The following is an 18,752-nucleotide window of genomic DNA, read 5'->3' on the forward strand; positions in this document are numbered from 1 at the left end:
CGTCCCCACCCCTCCCTAAACGCAGCTCAGAAAGTCAAAAAAGTCAACACCCCCCAGCTAAGCACTCGCCCATCTAACAAGCAGCAGCCAATCCACGCGCATTCCGCTCACCACCGGCGCGCTCGGAAAAGCCAATCCAAGAAGAGGCATAACAACAACATACTTGCAACCCTCCATCCAATAACATCATTAACCGCACACGGGAGGGCTACAGCAAAAAAAGGTTACCTCGGGCTTGTTCATGAAACACTTTCCTATTTTCCTAGACGCCATAAGCACGTAATGACAGCTTGTTTCTTGCAATTGTTCTTCAAGCCAACGGGCGTTTTTGCACCAAATGGCCCTTATGCAGCTCTAGTTCGCGCGGAGGCGGCATCCTTCCCGAGTAGAGTAAGTTACCAAGGAATGTCAATTCAACTCTTTTTCTTGTCAATCACTCTTGTTTTTCCCTCTTACTCAAAGCTCAACCACCCAATCACTGAAATGGTGGGGAGTCTGCCATCTTAGCCCGCACCCTCCAGATATTGATACATCTACACCGAGACTCAGCTTTTTTGCTCACAATAGCCTAGCCATGATATGTCGACCAACATACATGAGCCGAATACGCCCACCAATGTTCAAACACGCCATTTTCGTTAATCTGCATGTTTGCTGATCCGTTTACCTATTCGTTTCGTAATGCAAAACACAGAAACAAAAAATGGCCGTGAAATGAGAGACTAAAGACCCTTGAAATCCACCCTAGTAGTATCACGACAAGAAACCGCAGAGTAAAAATTTTGACAACTAAAACCACACACCAAATAGCAATTCGCGCCTACTGACTTACCCTCTAGCCCAGTTTCACCTGTAGACACAACGTTAAAAAACCACGCTCTCCATGTTTTCCCCCCTCCCAAGGTGAAAAGGTGAAAAAAAAGCGGAGTTTAGAGCAGCAGAGCAGGTCATTAAGGCTTCACACTAACATCCTTAGCCAGCATACTAGAGCCGAGATTCCGAAACTCTCTGCACGATCTAGTGGGCTCGCGAGCTCCGGTGGCGTAGGCCCGTAGTTTCAAAACATGGAATAAAAAAATTGAAGGAAAAAAAAATTACTTAGCTTGCGCCATTTATTTGCCTGGCGGTTGGAGAAGGAATTGTGGGAAAGCCCGGTGCCCAGACTCATAGTAGTGTTGTTGGTTGGTGTAGGATAAGCTTGTTTAGTGAAGGGAAGAACTCTCTCCAAGGTGGTCTAAAAAAAAAAGAAGAAAAAAAGAACAGAAGAGTAAACACCAAGTTTTAAACATCACAAGCAATTGGCACAAGAAACAGTAAAAGTATTTTTGAACATAACACATTAGCAAGATATGAAAAGTCTATAGTAACTAGATATAGGTTTATACTAAGTTTTAAATTAAGTTAGCGAACTGGGGGAATCAAAAGGTTAACAATGCATCCACCGGGCTGGAGAACTCTTCTCTATTGCAAGTTCGTGTCTCCCCCCATCTTTGACTTTGGTAGCAAAAACGTGAACTTGTTTCTTTGCAGAGGCGATTGACCAAAACAAATTGAAAAAAATACCACATGTTAAGCTTGCTCCCGCTCTTCCCTCAATTGTAAAAAAAAGAAAACTTTGGTCCTCTCTAGACCAACCTTTCTCTTCCCCAGTTCACCATATATAGATTAAGCGCTTTTTTGTAGGCGAGTAGTAGCAGTTCTGTTTTTGTGACCATATTAAAATTATTGCGGTTTGGGTATACACAAACATAAAAAAGCAACTCTCTTTCCTAAATTAGGCCTTGAACATCCACGACATTAAAACTCCCAGTTTACTCATCCTCGTTATCAATAGCCTTGTCGGCAAGGAGGTAACGGTCAACACCCGTCGCCTCGTCTCTCTCGTGCTCAATGGCGAGCTTCTGGAGAGCAGTGAGGACGTTCTCGACAATGGTGTCCTTGCGCTTGCGGTCCTTGCGGCCGAGGTCGTTGAGCCAGGGGATCTGGTTGAGGATGAAGTAGATGATGGCAATGAAGATGGTGACACCGAAAGAGTAAAGCCAGACAATGACAACGGTGACAATGTCGGTCCAACCATCGTGACGCTGCTTGGCAAGGTCGACGGGGTTGTCGAGCTCAGGAGCACCAGACAACCAACCGAAGAGGGCGAAGAGAGTGGCCATGATGTCGACACCGAGAATGGCGCCGACGAGCTGCCAAGAGGGCCAGGTGCGGCCACCACGGGTAACAAAGATCAGCCAGTTCTCAGTAAGAGCAACCTCGAGGAAGAGAATCTCCTGGACAGAGCCAAAGTTCTGGATGATACCGCCGTTGGGCAGGTACATGGTTCCACGGAGGACCCAGGTACCGAGGGCAAGCAATATTCCGAGGACGACGGAGATGACCCAGATCTTGGGCAGCTGCCACTCGACGGGACGGGGCTCGTAGTGGGCATTGTCGTAGGCGACGGCGACGGTGGCCAAATCGGCAAACAGGGCAAGGAAGACAATCAGGTCGACACGGATGGTCTCGTTGATGATGATCATGGACAGGGTCAGGTAGATCTCAAGGTGGAGACACAGAGCAATACGGTACTGGACGTAGGCCTTCATGCGCTGGAAGATCTGGCGAGAGGTCTTGATGGCAAGGACGATGGTGGACAGACCGGGGGCAAGGAAGACGATATCAGCGGCAGCCTGGGCAGCCTCGGTGGAACCCTCGACGGCGATACCACAGTCGGCCTTCTTCAGAGAGGGAGCGTCGTTGACACCATCACCAGTCATGGCAGTCAAGTGGCCACGCTGCTGGAGCATCTCGACGACACGGTACTTGTGCTCGGGGAAGACCTCGGCGAAACCGTCAGCACGCTCGACAAAGTCGTGGGCGACAGCGCCGCCGAGACCACCGCCGATGAGCTTCTCAGAGTTGTAGACCTTGGTTCCGAGGGCAAGCATCTTGCAGGTCTCCTTGGCAATGGCAATGGCGTCACCAGTCAACATCTTGACGGGAACACCGAGCTGGGCAGCCTCGAGAATGGTCTGGGCGGTATCCTCACGGGGGGGGTCGAACATGGACAGGAGACCAAGCAGAACCCAGTCCTCGTCGTTCTTCTTGTAGCAGACACCCAGAGATCGGAAACCACGGCGGGCAAACTCACGATCCTTCTCGCGGTAGAGAGAGGCGAGGGGCTCGGCGGGGTTGGCCAGCTTGAGAATGGCCTTGGGGGCACCCTTGGCGCAGATGAACTTGTCCTTGCCGAGACGGCACTCAGCGGTGATTCGCTTGGAGACGGGGTCGAAGGGGGTGAACTTGTCGGTGACCCAGCCCTGCTGAAGGACCTCACGGGCCTTGGGGTAGCGCTTGAGGGTCAGGATGGTGACCTTGTCAATGGGGTCGAGGGTCTTGAGGTTGTGGGAAGAAGCGAGAGCGGCAACGGCCATCATCCAGTTGACATCCTGGCCCTCAACGACGTAGGGGTCACGGATGGAGAGCTTGTTGGCAGTGAGAGTACCGGTCTTGTCAGAGCAGAGGATATCGACACCGGCAAGGGACTCGATGGCAGTGAGCTTCTGGACAATGGCCTTCTGCTTGGCGAGGTAGGCAGCGCCGACAGCCAGGGTGGTGGTGGTGACGACGGGCAGACCGACGGGAACACCAACAATGAGCAGCACAAGGGCGTAGTGGAGCAGGTTCTGGGAGCCGGGCTCGGCAATCTTGAGGTGGTGGAAGAAACCGCCAATCCAGGCAGCGAGAATCCAGAACATGACGAGGACGAGCAGAGAAGTACCAATGTTGTTCATGACAGCCTTGAAGTGACCCTGGTCCTTGGCGCCCTGAACCAGGTCGGCAGTCTTACCGACAAAGGAGTCGTGGGCAGTGGCGGTGACAATGGCATAGGCCTTTCCACGCTTGCAGCCGGTGGTGTAGTAGGCAACATCTCCGAGGTACTTGTCGACGGCGAGGGACTCACCAGTGATGGCGGACTGGTCGACGGCAACAAGAGAAGTGGCGCGGTGGGAGACCAGAACGCTCTCCTCATGTTCCTTTTCGTCTTCCTCAGCCTCGTCGTCACTGCTGCCGAGCTTGCCTTCAGCGCGGAGCTGCTTGAAGACCTCGAAGTCCTCAGGACGAGTGTAGTCGCAAATCAGGAGAACATCAGCGGCAACGGTGTCACCTTCTTGGATGATGAGCTGGGAAAGGATTGGGTTAGCTGATGAAGTAGAGACAGCGGATGGCGTGTTAGTTGTAGTAGTAGTAGTAGTAGACTTACAATGTCACCGGGAACGATTTCACGGGCGAGAATGTTCTGCTCCTGGCCGTCACGGACAACAGTGCATCGCATGGCAATGTCTCCCTTGAGAGAGGCGACGACATCGGCAGCGGACTTTTCCTGGTAGAAGGCGACGAAAGCGTTGAGCAGCAAGATACCACAGATGACACCGAAATCGATCCAGTCACCCAGACCGACAGCCAACAGGGCGGCAACCTCCATGACTGAGAGATTGTTAGTTTACATTGATTTTCCAGCCATTGGAATGAACCAATTGGAAACAAGTAAAAAGACTCACCATATAGAATAGGACCAGTAAAGAAACCAAGAAACTTGACAAACATATTCTCCTTCTCGGCGCTCAGCTCGTTCCAGCCAGACCACTTTCTCCTCTCGTCGACCTCGTTGATACGAATACCAGTGCGAATGTCCGTGTCCAGCCAAGCCTCGGGCACAACCCTCTTGGCCGGCTCGGCATCGTCGAGCAGACCGGAGTCAGTCGACCGCCAAAACTGCCACCACTTGACGTTGCGGCGCTTCTTCTGGTTGTCGTCGCCGCCCATGCGCGAGCCCTCACGGTAGGTGGAGATGTAGCGCTCCAGGGCAGCGTACTCGGGTAGGTTCTCCTGGGGCTGGGCCTGGTGATGGGAATGGGCCTGAGGCTCGGGGGGAGCGACGGTGCTGCCAGAGTGATCCTCACGATCACCGGCCTCAACGTCCCCCTCGGCCTCGCCCTTTCGTCGATGGAAGACTGACATTGTTGGAAGAGATTGCGCTCTCGAAGCCGCCGCGAAACTGGCAATTGAAAGGACGCAACAAGTCGCAACTGGGCAGGAAGGAGGAAAGAAAATTCATCCACCAAGGCGGCTTGCCAGAGATATTTATTCCAGCGTCCGGACCCCCCCAGTCCACCCATTGCCGTGGTTCCTTTTTTTTTTTCTCTCTCTCTTTCTGTATACTACTGCTACGACACTAACCCATCCTTCGATGAGACGCCAGAAAAAAGTCGCGAGTCCCCATCCATCCATCCCATCCCAATTCCAGCTCTGCCCACACTCCCACGCCTGCTAGTCCTAGTAGGTCCAACTAGTCCCAGTCCCAGCCAAGTACACGCCCCCCATCGGCCAGCGAAGACCGACGGCAGATTGTCGTCCACCATGGCCCGGGCTAGACCGCTTCCAGAGCACGGTCAGGCCTTTGGACGGCTCCTTGTAGCGTCGTGCCGCGCAGTACCTCGTCCAGGCCGCCTGGCTTGTACCTCCCCCCCCCCAAGGGCCGAGTGATCCTGGCCCTTTCGCTGCAAAAGAGCGGCGCCGAAAGGGTTCTGGCGGCGGTGGATACGACTGGTCAGGTCCCGGCGCAACCGAACCTGTCGACCGATGCCGATATCCGACTTAACCCCCAAGCATCATAGCCAGACGCCTCTAGACTGCTTCGAGGCAAGGAAAAGCCTGTGCGCCCGGAGTAGCTGGGAATCCATTATTCGCTCTCTCTGGGGGCCTAGAGCTCGTTTTTTTTTTTCCCTCTCGTCTGTGTCTCGTCTGCTCTCTCAGGCGGCGGGTCCCCCAGAATCAGCACGTCGAATCCCGGGACAGCCGGTTCGAGGAGAGGCAGAAACCTGTACGAAGGAAATCCCGCATCAAAATCATGGGTAATCTTTTTTACTGGGCTCCAATTTCCTTGCCCATTGCGCGCTTACCCGCATCGACATAGAGAACAGCGCATCATAATACCTGCTGCAGCTACAAGCAGTCTAGCTGTGCACATATGTCTATAGGTAGGGGAGAAGATGATAATGCGCGATGATATTTGCGCACTCTCACTGACCGGATTGATGCTCGTCCATGCCGGCAACTATGTCTGTGTCTGTGTCAGTGTCAGTCTCGCGACCGGTCGTATCTTGGGGTCCCTTTTTTTTTTTTTTTCTAAATCCCTCTTTTTGACGGTGTTGATTTTAATCAAGAGGCTGTTTCAAACGGTCTACTCCGTAGTGCTAGCATATGCCCACCCAGTAGACTACCTAGGTAAATACATGTAATCAAAGCGCGTATTGAATGACACGGCAAGCACAGAATAAGAAAGAAAAAAAGCTTCGCGAAACGCAGTTTGTACGTCCCAGCGACGTCGGACGCTGAATTTAGCTGTGTTTTAGTGAACGGCAGCATACCTAAATCATACGTGTGATGGGCAAGAGAGCCAATGACGAAGCTGCCGTTGAGTCTGCTCGGATGGCTTGGCCGGTCTGCGTCTTATTGATTGATTGTCTCTTCTTGATCTGCCGCAATGCAGCAATGCCATACCTCATTCCTCATACAGTAGTAGAGCATGTAATCATCCTACCCGGCAGCAGTTCTTGTACAGTACGGCAGCATCGCAGATCCCAAATCGCGCATACAGTACCTACAAATTCTACGCATTCTAACCTCGGAGATGCAGTCGCCAGGTCCTGCTCCTGGCCCCCTATCATTTCCCAGTTTTTGCCTCCCCCTTCTTCAGTCTCCCTCGGTGAGTGACTGTCTGTTCGAACGGCCTGCCTGAGCCGATTGCCAGCCAGCAATCCCGCATCCGCATCCCGCTCGTGCTTCGCTCTTCCAATCCATACAGCCTGTACAGTATCGCCTTCCTCTCGATCCAATTCGCCGGCCCCCTCCTCGGTGCGTCCCGGGATCGCCTTTTGGGTCCCCCTCCCCAGCTCAGGCAATGCCGGTAGATGTAAACGCTTAATCCGGGCGCTGGCTTGCCCTCTTGCCCTCCTGAACTCTGTTGTAATAGGTAGAAACGGGTTGCCCTCGTTTGTTTCCTGATGCAGCCTACGCCCGCGACGGCGACCTAGTCAGCTACGGTAGTCGAAGCTATGTCATTCTGCATTTCAGCCGCTCTTTGCCATGCTGCCGCTGCTGCTATTTTTGCGCCTTTCTCGCCTTTCCAGCCTCTCCCTTGCCTTGCTTTGCCTGGTCTTGCCCTTTTTCCCCCTTCGCCCTTTGGCCGTGCCTTCCCCCGGAGCTGAGCTGGAGCTGAGCTTGCCTCGTGCCTGCCTGCCTGCCTGCCTGCCGACCTAACCAGCATGCGTGCTTATCAAACGCGACTGCCTCCTTCGCTCTTGCTGCAGTTTTGCGCGGATATGCCTCGCCTGGGCCCCACACCGACGTCATTGGCCATGTGCAGGCCCGCCCCATTTCCGGCCTAGCTCCGTTGCCCCGCAAACTTGGCTGCTTCGCTGCATTTTTCTAGCGCTTCCATCCGATCACAAAGGGCCGCTTGGCGATTTGGGCGATTTGGCCGGCTTGCTTGCCTGCCTTGCCTTGCCTGCAGGGCCAAGGTCGCGCGGAGAGCGAAGAACATGCAATTGGCGATCGCCAAGGGCGTGGAAGCGTGAAAGGGGGACACGAGGCAGACCAGGAAGGCCGTGGGGACCCGTCTCCAGGCGGCGATGGGTTTTTAGACCGCATTTTCGCCCGCAATCGCGATGCTACAGGCGTTGCGTCTGCGCTCACGCGACGGGCTGGAGAGAAAAAAAATCAAAAAGAAGGACAACGGGGGGGGCCCAGAATTCTAGGTAGCAGTACGTACCGCCCGTAGCTTCGAAGTTGGGTCCCCAGGTTAGTACGGAGTCGAAGGCTCCACCAATTTCCAGGGACATTCTTCCAACGAGGTACGAGACTCAAAGTACCGATGGACTCTGCGATACATGCAGAACTTGTGAGCTGTTCGGCACTAGAAGGATTCTAGGTTAGGAGTTTGCCTCGGTACGTACCCTGATCGGGCCGGTCGCAATTTTGCTCCGGTAGCCGCCTTGGCCGCTTGAATTCCGTCATAGCCGTGAGCCTGTAGGAGCAGCGCAGAGCAGCCTGAGTGGCGCTGGAATGGCCCTCAAACGGCGCGCCCGACGTGTAAGTGACGGGAGTCAGGCTCAAGGTGCCTCGTGTAGCTCAATGCCGGCATATCAGCGCCGGTGCGGCAAAAAAAAAAAAAAAGAAAGGAAAAAAAAAGACTCGTAGGCTCGATATGCGTGTAAATCGCGGCTGGATGGAGTCGTGCTACTGCTCTACTAGGAAAGTCCCTGTATACGCTACGAGTCGCAGAAGCGCAAGAGCTTCCACAAGCTCCGTAGCAGCTCCGGCGAAGCAACCTGAGAGCAATTGAATCGATTCCACCATGCGGCTGCGAGAACACGCTCCTCCGCCATATGAAGAGGTGTCCAGCCATGGCCCGCGAGTCCAATTGCCCATTGGCGAACTGCTGTCTCTTGCGCTCGACGGCCGCTCCATCTTCTCGGCCACCAACCCGGCGCTCGTCTACTATGAGCTGAGCGCGGCGCCGTTGCAGGCCACATCGTTGACTTACATTGTCAAAAAGGTGAAATACCGGCTGGCGGGCAATGGCAGAGGCGACGATGCCAACGGCCGGCTGCGCACCCGCCACGACGACATTTACCTCTTCCGCGATGCCTACGTCAACTTCTATGCGCCGCGGCGCATCGTGATAGACGGCAAGGCCAAGGACGGCCGCAGCTACAAGAGCGTCAAGCTCTCGCCGGGCCTCCTGGGCTGGTCGACGTGCTCGGCGGCGGGCCATTTCAGGGCCAAGGTGGGATTTGGCGATCGCTGGCGGAACCACCACCAGGTCATCTGGAAGGACGACAGCGGCCGCATCGTGGCCATGGAGGACGCATATACAGCTTACACTGCTGCTAACAGCAACAACAACAACAACAATGCTACAAGTAGTAGCAGTAGGCCGGATGGCATTAGCAGTCCAGATAGCAGCAGTAGCAACACCCCGAACGGCGACAACATCACGACTCGCACGCCTGAACACACGTTGACTGTGCCCTGCCTGAAGCTCCTGCGCCTGCTCGACGACAAAGACCTGGATCTGCTGGTGACGTGCTGGACAGCTCGGCTCTGGAAGCAGTCGCAGAAATTACACCGCAGCTCGCCTCCATCGTCCATGGGCCGGTCTAGAGGTATTCTTTTACATTTCTTTCATGTCCCACCGTGTCTTTGTTCTTCATATACTCACTTACTTACACCCTCCACCGTTCATGCACGTCATTGAGACTGTGAAAGCGCTAACATTCACCAGTCAAGCGATTTGCAGCACGACACCTCAGCCTGCGGTACATGACCAGCCTAGTTTCGTCCAACCCAACCCCGACCCGGCGCCTCGAAGCGTAGCGACCCTCCACTGTTTCACGAACTGCTCTGGACATGAATCAACGAAGCTCTCATAATGTTAATTTCTACATCTAATATTTATTCACGACTCTTTTTTTCTACTCTCTACCAATCACTTATTGTAGTGCTGTATTTACAGGCGTTGCCCAGAGGCCGGACCACATACATAATCGTACTTGAGCAGACTCGTCTTAGGCGGCGCAGATCCCTTGCCTTGAATTTCAGATAGCCGAGGGTGGACGTGGAAGGGGGCCCATTGCACACAGGCATACAGAGAGCGAAGCCAGCACAGCACAGCGAGAAGAACATGAAGCCATTATGATGGATTGATTACCTGGACGAAATTGAAGATGGCACGCAGGACAGACACACGAGAGGCTCTCGAGCTGTTAGAGCTACCTTGGCACCGCTGATTGATTTGCGCGCTTCCACTCAGCTTATTCGAATGACACTGAAAGCTGGGGTTGCTACATCATAGATACTCGTACTACCTAACTACTTACCACACTTCTTCCTACGCGCACCGCACCGCACACACACACACAGACACACACACATAATACCATCGCCACCACTAGGCCCATCCCATGCGAGTATTCGGCGTCACGATCCTCGGACGAACCGATTGATTGACTTCTCCTCGATTCAACACGAGCCCTGGGCCGATGACGGGACAACTCCAGAAAGCCACGCCTGTCATGTCCTGCTTACCAGCAATGGAGCCCATTTTCACCCCCCGTGCTCGGCACAATCACGACTTCTCCTTGCCAGTTCGATAAGCGTCGTGCAAGCGAAGCGGCACAAACTGATACAGACAGGTATTCCCCAGAAACAGCAGCCCAAAAGACCGCGGAGATTCACCAGGCGAGGCGATAAAAAACCACGGAGACCAAAGACCCCAGCACCTACTGCTGTACCTACCCAGTAGGGATCGTAGGAAAGCAGAGCTGACCAGGGGGGGTGTCTCTTCAATGTGCTCAGTCTCTTAGCAGTTAGCATCAGGGCGCTAGGCAGGGTCCAGCGCGTATCCACAATAACACTCAGATCGGCCGGTTCAATCTAGTTCCGACCGCGGCTTTTTTTGACGCGCAGGGGGTGGTGGCCAGAAGGGCAAAGCAGGCAGAATCAGGAAAAATCACAAGTAGACAAACTGGTGAAGCAAGAAGGGGTGGCTGGCTGGCCCTTGGGGGTCCCCCCTGGCGTATCCGGGGAGACATGCGCGAATTGATGGAACTCGAGCCAACGAACGGGAACGAGACAGGCATCTTTTTTCTCATTGAGGCCATTGGATTGACTGACTAGTATTACTCGTAAGTATGGAGATTTGGGATAGCGTGTGTAGCAATCATTTCTCCAGTGCGCTCTCTACAAGAGTCCCCTTACATGTAATCAATCCCGAGTAAAGCCGCGGCATAACGAACAAAAGCAGACGGAGGCTCCATTAAAAAAGCAACAGCAATAAGACGAAAGATCGGTGAATACGGAAGACGGCTTCTACAGAGCAGCACCATTGTCAATCCAGTGAACAAAATAGACTACACACGCAGCAAAAAGGAGGTGACAGCACAGCTCGCCCACTAAATGGGCCTTGGCCCCTTAACAAGCTATCAATGCCGCCTTTTCGCTCTCCCAAGCGCTGCATAGACTGCCGTACAAACTGGTCTACCCAAAGTTGTTCCCGTCACGGACAGGTTTTCCATGGACAATGGAGAAAGACACCAAAAAAGCACACAGACAAAGACACGGAACAGGATCCCCACTGGCCCGTCAGAGCCGCGCTAATAAGACCAGGTCTACCCTATCCGCATGTACATCCATGAACGCAGATACAACGGCCAGTGAGCAGGTAGAGGTCGATAAGCAGGTATCGGTAGGCATTAATTACTGATCCCAAACTACCCGCACTATTGCCTTGAGGCTAGAGCTGATATCGACCACGTCCGCCGGCATGCCGGATTTGGGGGAGTGGAGCTTTTGCGTGCCTATCCTATCCTCGGAGCACCCCAGCGCTGATTCTGTTTGGCTGCTGATTTGCTATTCTTGTAAATTACACTGAGTATTACAGGTACTCTCTGCGTACTCGAAACTACGGCCGAGGGAAACGACGATAGAACGATAGACACAAAGAGACTGAAAAGAGCGGTAATGAATAATGTAGCAGCATGGCGCCAAAACGAAAACAGAGGTGAGCGCCGCGGAGAAGGGCCGTGGAACGGTAATTGGAGCTGAAATAACGACATGCAGAGATTCAGCGCCGATGATGCTATCTTGATGACCAGTACTTGTTGTTTCTTGTAGTCGTAGCAGCAGCGGTACTTACTTGCTAGTAGGGCAGCCAGTACTTCTTCAACTCAACATACATCCACCCCCCTTTTCTCACGGGTACACCATCAGTTTCGCCTTACGTATACACTCACACTCACACTCACACTCTCCGGCTTAGATACGAGCAGATACGCAACAGCCATAACAAGGCGGGCAACGGCAGCGGCACAGGCTATTTTGGCAAGCGGTCTGTCCTGGCATTGGATTGGTCTGCTGCGCTGGTCCAATTGACTTTCCGGCAATACGTCGCAGCAATTGGCGGCTACAGCGGGCTGGGCCATTTTTCTTTGGTGGTTGACGGCAATAGAGTTTTTTTTAGGTGGGAAAAATGTTTACAAGTAGGGTCTATGATCAACATTTTGTATGGGGGAGAGGCAAAAAGGGCTCGGGAGAGTCAAGAGCCAAGACAGAAAAAAAAAAAAAAAAAAAACTTAGTGTCGGCTTTTGATTTTGTAGGCGTCTACAACTGTCACCACCAACACTTTTGCCATCATCATAGAAAAGTTCTTTCTTTTAGCGATCGACTTACTCAGTAACCAACCACTTCATCCCTAATAATACTGGCCACCGTGGCTGATACTCCTGAATAGTTCGATTGATTGAATGAAATCTTCGCATTGAATTGCACAAAGCCTTATCTTCAATGCTCTAATAGATACACGGAGTAGTGTCCCTTCCTAGCCTCGAGGCACCCACTCACCAGCGATTCTCCGTACTATAAACTACGGACATTTTCCAGCCATGGGGCCTGTCCCGCAGACCAGACCCAGACCCAGCAAGGCCAGGCCCAGAAGCAATCCAGACGGCCGGACGTGTTTGACCAATTCAGCCGGCTAGGAAGCGAAGCCGAACAATAAATATCGCACATCAAGTAAATGAATGAATGAATGAATCAATCAATCAATCAATCAATCAATCAATATACAAGGCGACTATCTATTCCAACTATCTGATAGCTTCAAACTCTAGCATCATTTCCCACCTGAAGCCTATCACCTTCCATCGGCCCATCGTAGCAATCTGCGCTGCTGCATTCGCACTAATACACTTAGTACCATATGCGCAATTCTCCATTCTCCAGAATAAATGAAATAAAAAGGGGAGCCCGTCGTTATTGCAGGGTAGACGGCATTCCCACTCCAGCTCCTAATGTAAGGGACCTGCTAGTCGTATGGAGTCCAGAGGTCCCAATCCCCATCCTGCTAGAGCCGGAATAGCTTCAAGTGCAGACGCAAGACGCAGATACAAGTACCTACTTGTAAGTAGTATTGCACATCTCAATTCCTGCGGCGACCGTTAGCAGAGTACGGGGTACATTAGCAAGAGTAGCTCGCCCATAATAAATACAAGTACTATGGAGAGTCGTCTGCCTATTACGGAGCACCCCTTTCGTACCGCCCAATGTCATGCTGGGCTGGCAACATGGCACAGAGTTCAAAGTCGCATGTGTACATGTAATCCGTGAGCACGGAGTAGTTCCGTCCCTCTATTTTTTGAAAGGATACCAGATACGAACGATATGCGCTCCAGTAGGTGCTACTGCCGGGAGCCTGACATCATCTCACGCCCATGCCATACGATGCCGCAATAGCCTCTGGCCGAGAGCTCCATTTCCAGGTTTCCAGCCACGCTTCGTCCGATCATCTCCTGGGCCCTGTCGCGTGAAGCGAGCAGCTTTACTCCGATGGTCACGAGTAGTGCCAGCAGTACCTTTAGTACACAGACAGACAAGTACCTACCTACACTGTATTACGAAGGCTGCAAAAGCTGGACTACTCTATGAAATTCATCTTTCTCCGGAACAGTAGGGAACAATGCCGCACACATTCACATAAACCGGGCCCTCTCATCAAGCGAGGCAGTCCAAAGCGGGAAAAGCAAATATCCTGTCTCTGTCACAGCAATCCTCTGCCTCTGATTTGCTGCTTAGTCTCCGTCCCCGTCTCTCAGTCAATGCCTTGGCTGGGCGTTTTGCGTGTCCACCGCACCGGACGCTACAACCTACAGGGCATTTTGCATACAAGCTAGACACGCTGCTCGGCAAAACGAGCGAAAAGTCACAGCGCAGCTATTGGACAAAGCTCCTGGAATCGTTCCGGACCGGGCAGTGATTTGCGTGGACAAGACAGAGACAAAGACAGAGACGGCGGAAACGGCTCAACTCCGGGGGCAAGCGAGTGCGAAGGACTCATCACGACAGCACTAATCGACCAATACAGGATGGAGCATTGAATGTACAGTAAGCAGACCAGGGAAATGAAGTTCTTCAAGGTGCCAAAATAAGAACAGCAGCACTACATCGAATCCGGCAGTCTGCTGTGACCACTCCAGCCCAGTTTACACCTACAGCTTTGACTGGCCCAACCACCCATTTGATTCAATTCTCTCACTGACTCTGACCCTCGCTCGCTCGCGTGTCCCCCCATAAGCCAAGAATGGCCCCCCAGCCCATACCAGCCCCCTTGCCTTCTCACCATCACCAGCATAAAGAGGAAAGCCTGTTGCTCCGTTTATAGCTGGGCTAGGCTGGACTGCCAAGGCGGCCCTGGCCCTGCTGCCCTGCTGGGCTCCTCTATAGCCGAAAAGGCGATCACATCACCCATATCTTCAGCGTCAGTGCGTTCTTTTTGCCATTTAATGGCGCTTTTTAGTGACCCGGCCTGTGCGGCTCGTAGGGCGCAACAAACGCAAGACAGTCCTTTCTTGTTCCCCCTAACATCGCCAAGTCCTCTCGCCTCTGCAAAGCACGGCCATGCGATCGCCTTGGCGGACGCCGTTTGCTGGGCAGAAATCCGACAGTTAAATTGGGGACAATGAGAGAAAAGAGGGCTGAGATATGAACTTCAAGTACGTTTCTGCTATAAGTCGTTGCTGGTTGCAAGCCTTCGCTATCGTTTCTCGTATAGTAAAGCCAACGGTGAGAAAGGGACGCCCTGACCGGTTCCACGTAGCAGTAACAGTACAGTAGCACCCAGATTAAAGGTCAAGGCACCGCTTTACGCGCTCAAAAGAATAAGTGGATAATCCTCCCATGATAGAAGCATCCATGGCAGCATTCTCACCGTTCACGCCGCTTTCCCTTCCGGGCAGGACGAACAATCGCCGCCGAAAAGAAGGCAAATAGAAGGCCGCAAAATGCGCCAATTAATCGTCTCACCAAACTAGGGGTGGTTGGTCTCGCTGACTCTCTCTTTTTGTCTGCCCCCGAGGCGCCAGGAAAAACAAAAACCGACACTTACTCGAGTCACTGACCGAAAGAAGGAACCAAGAACTAAGAAAAGTGGCAAGGGTCTCTCTCGCCTCGATGTTCCCGACCCATGTGGAGACTCCAGCGCTTTGGACTTTTTTTTTTTTTTTTTTTTTATTTCCCTCGCGTGCTCGTCGCGTTTCCATCCCCAGCTAGCCACTATAGGAACCTTTCCTTTGCTCTCGCGATTCGCGTTGCCGTCAAAATACGACTTTCTAGTCTAGCGTTGCTTCGCTGACGGCGGTTGGAGCCACCGACTCCGTGCGCAAATCACATCATCATATCACTCATATCGCCGGCGGTAAGGGAAATTGACCCAGGGCTCTCACATTGAGGCAGTTGAGGCAGGTCGAGTGACTCCGTTGCGCTGCGGGTACAGGGTTGGGTGTGTTGCGTGTAATACTGTACAGAATGTGCCTGGAAGAAGAAGCGAGCAAGTTCAGCTTGAGTGAGTTTTTTGCCACTTGGTGGCCTGATGTCCGAGATACTTCCTGATGCGGTGAGATTGGTGGTGACGATGCCGGGTTAACGGCGTAGAAGTGCTGGATTTGAAATACGAGAAGAGGATATTTCCATACTCGCTGTATAATCAGTTTATATGCATGTTTATTGAGGGCAGTCTCCTATACGCGGATGCTATTGATCTCCTATAGTGTAAACTGTTTGTATGCAATCCAGACCATCTTACCCGGGACCTGAATTCAATCCCTCGATTCAACACACTTCACTCATCAATCTGTAGCAGTTTCACTCTCAACTACATGTCAAATTTGTCTCACACAACACATGTCCTCCACGCCACATCCAAGACACAAACCTGTCTCTCCCCAAGACATCTCACAATAAACCACTCCATACTGTAGCAACTACCCAGCTCTGCAACCACCCGGAATTAAGCATAATACAGCTCCCCAACTCTATACACGTAACACGTAAACTCAAACCCGCCACAATTCTTCTAGAATACATGTAGAAAAGAAGATTCCACAAAGAACCACTTTCCAGCTCCATCTCAGCACTCGTCTTCTCGGACCAAAGGCGAAAATCACTTATACGCGGTCATACTGAAGACCTATACTACTCGTATTTGCCTCTCTTTACCTCCGGCCCGATCCGGCCTGGCCGGACTTCCAACCTCACCCAAACCCACAATGGCCGATCGCATCGCCAACCAGAACGGCATCACGGTCCGCAAACGCAAGACTCATCGCAAGTCTCGCCTAGGCTGCGGCAACTGCAAGATTCGCAGCGTCAAAGTAAATCTCATGCTCTCATTGTCTCCCTCTCATGCATTCTCCCGCCGCGTCTCCCGTCTCCCGTCTCCCGTGATATACCGTAGCACATACATGACATCAGCCGTTGCCATACCCATATCCATATCAGGCACATCATGACTTACACGCTCATAGTGCGATGAATCAAAGCCCACATGCCGCCGCTGTCTCGCATCAGGCTTCACATGCAGCTACTCCAGCACCGGCCCAACTCTGCAGCTCTCTCGCTCCAGCGTTTTTAGACTCAGCCTCGCTCCCACTCAAGCCAGGCCTGCAGCATCTGCATCAACATCTGTCGATGGCCTCTTTCGCGAAGCATACCTCCAGCCTGGCATGCGGATCCCCATCGTCCTGCCTCTGCACGGCAGACTGGGCGAATATGCCCTGCGGCCAGAGGACCATGCCGCCCTGAGCCGGTTCTACGACAGGACGGCGTGTACACTGGGGACTCCCACCACGAGGACGGGATATCTCAAAGTCTTGTACAGCCTTGTAGATGAAGTATGTCTCTCCTGATACCCCCTTCTCATCATGATACCTCTTCTCTTCTCATGTCCTCTTCCTTCTTCAACCCTCCCCCCTTCTTATACTTCCATATACATCAAAACTAACAACACCACAGCACGCATTCCTCATCCACGTCCTCCTCGCCATCACCCTCCTCCACGACACCCACCTCTCCCCAACCCCCCTCCACCCCTCCCACGACCTCTCCCTCGCCTTCCACTGGTACCACGGCACCGCCATCCTCAAGCACTTCCTCGCCCTGCCCTCCCCAGCCACAACCCTCTCCTCGTCCCACCGCGACGCCCTCTGGGTCTGCGCCTCCATCCTCGGCGCCACGTCCTTCGCCTCCGTCCGCACGCAGGACCCCCTCGCCGCGTGGCCCCTCGCCGACCCGAACCCGGCCGTCGACCTGGACTGGCTCAAGATGGGCTACGGGAAAAAGGTTGTCTGGGACATTGCCGACCCGTCGCGCCCGGAGAGCGTCTTCCACAAGACGCTGCACAACACGCCCATGCAGCAGACGTTTGACACGGAGGCCCCCGTGAGTCCGGGCATATTACCGCCGCTGCTGTACTCCTTTTTCAACCTCTCGCCCTCGACGTCGGCTTCGACTGTCGACTCGGACGCAAGGCCCTATCACTCTGCGTGCGTAATCTTGTCTATCCTGTGGGTAAACAAGATCAACGACCACAATGCCATCCTCTTCCTCACGTTCATCACGCACATTGATCCAAAATACAGGTCTCTCATCGAGGAGAAGGACCACCGGGCACTGCTCCTCCTCTTATACTGGCACTGCCTCGTGGTGCCCCTCGAGAGTTGGTGGTTGCGTCGACGATGCGTCGTGGAAGCCAAGGCGATTTGCATGTATCTCGATGAGAAATGTGCGGATGACGAAGTTTTTATAGAGCTGCTGGAACTGCCAAAGCAAGTTTTGGCAAATGCGCACTGAAGTAGGTATACTCGATAAACAGAACATAATTATATAGATATAATCAAACACGAGGCAGCTAGAGTTCTCATGCATCGCTATCAAATAACGAATACTATAACATAGAAGGATGAAAACCATACATCTCTATCGCTTATCACGGATAAAGGGGAAAAAAATAATAAAACAAAAAGAGGGAAAAAGAAACCAAGTGTAATAATAAACATGGCAGCCGGCGTGCTAATCGCTCAGCACATCTACGTCCCGCTCGCCACATCATTCGCCTCCCCAACCACAGATTGCACATCATTCGCTTCTCCAACTACAGATTGCTGCTCGGCTTCCTCAGCTGCCCCGTTCCCATCTTCTGGAGCGCTCATCAGCGGGTGCTTGGGATCGTACCCGACAGACTTGACAATGCCGAGGCCTCTAGTGCGGCCTTCTCGGAACAACAGCCGATCTCCGGGGGCAATGTACTCTGGACGCTGGACAAAGCGAAAGGCAACGTTGGCACGATCGCCCGTGCGAATCAGCTCGCGGTCAATGTCGATGATAGCGCATGTCTGCGACACGGCACCGACGTGTAGCATGGCCTGATAGCGCTTCTTGATGGTGGTTGCGTGCGACAGGATAAGAACTGTCATGATGGTTAGCTGCCATCACATCGTATATATATACTTGAACCGGATAACATGTGTCTGACTCACCTTCTGCGACGAATTCCTGAAACACCTTGGGCCCAGTCTGTCCCTCTTCTTTATGAAGCATCACCATGCCCTTGCGGACATCTCGCCGCTTCATCTTCTTGAGCGCAAACGAGGCCGATTGCCCTGCCTCGGCCACATGCACTCGTATTCTCTTTCGCTCGATAGAACGTACTGCCGTGGGAGTGAAATGTCCCAGGGAATCCGGCCCAATCAGAACATTGTCGCCTTCGTGCACCATGCCAGACTTGACAATGCCAGAGACGACCGTACCAGTGAACGGCACCGAGAACGTGTCATTAACCTGAAACTCGAATGGCGCGTCCGAGTGGTAGTGC

The 18,752-nt window shown here is 52.9% G+C and overlaps 3 protein-coding genes across 3 annotated transcripts; 2 read left to right on the forward strand and 1 right to left on the reverse strand.

Moving 5' to 3' along the window:
* Positions 1–1,811: 1,811 nt before the first annotated feature.
* On the reverse strand, positions 1,812–5,007 carry TGAM01_v208535 (H+-transporting ATPase; the record flags this gene model as incomplete). The annotated part of the gene is made up of 3 exons (XM_018806683.2): positions 1,812–4,169; positions 4,250–4,473; positions 4,548–5,007. The coding sequence occupies 3 exons, from the start codon at positions 5,005–5,007 to the stop codon at positions 1,812–1,814; spliced, it is 3,042 nt and encodes a 1,013-aa protein (XP_018660153.2).
* A 3,397-nt stretch (positions 5,008–8,404) lies between these two features.
* Positions 8,405–9,426, forward strand: TGAM01_v208536 (hypothetical protein; the record flags this gene model as incomplete). Its single annotated transcript, XM_018806684.1, has 2 exons — positions 8,405–9,215; positions 9,335–9,426. The coding sequence occupies 2 exons, from the start codon at positions 8,405–8,407 to the stop codon at positions 9,424–9,426; spliced, it is 903 nt and encodes a 300-aa protein (XP_018660154.1).
* Positions 9,427–16,149: 6,723 nt separating this feature from the next.
* On the forward strand, positions 16,150–17,731 carry TGAM01_v208538 (hypothetical protein; the record flags this gene model as incomplete). The annotated part of the gene is made up of 3 exons (XM_018806685.1): positions 16,150–16,254; positions 16,408–16,773; positions 16,895–17,731. The coding sequence occupies 3 exons, from the start codon at positions 16,150–16,152 to the stop codon at positions 17,729–17,731; spliced, it is 1,308 nt and encodes a 435-aa protein (XP_018660155.1).
* Between the last annotated feature and the right edge of the window lie 1,021 nt (positions 17,732–18,752).

The sequence above is a fragment of the Trichoderma gamsii genome (assembly GCF_001481775.2).
Source record: "Trichoderma gamsii strain T6085 chromosome Unknown Scaffold_36.2, whole genome shotgun sequence".
Classification (NCBI taxonomy): domain Eukaryota; kingdom Fungi; phylum Ascomycota; class Sordariomycetes; order Hypocreales; family Hypocreaceae; genus Trichoderma; species Trichoderma gamsii.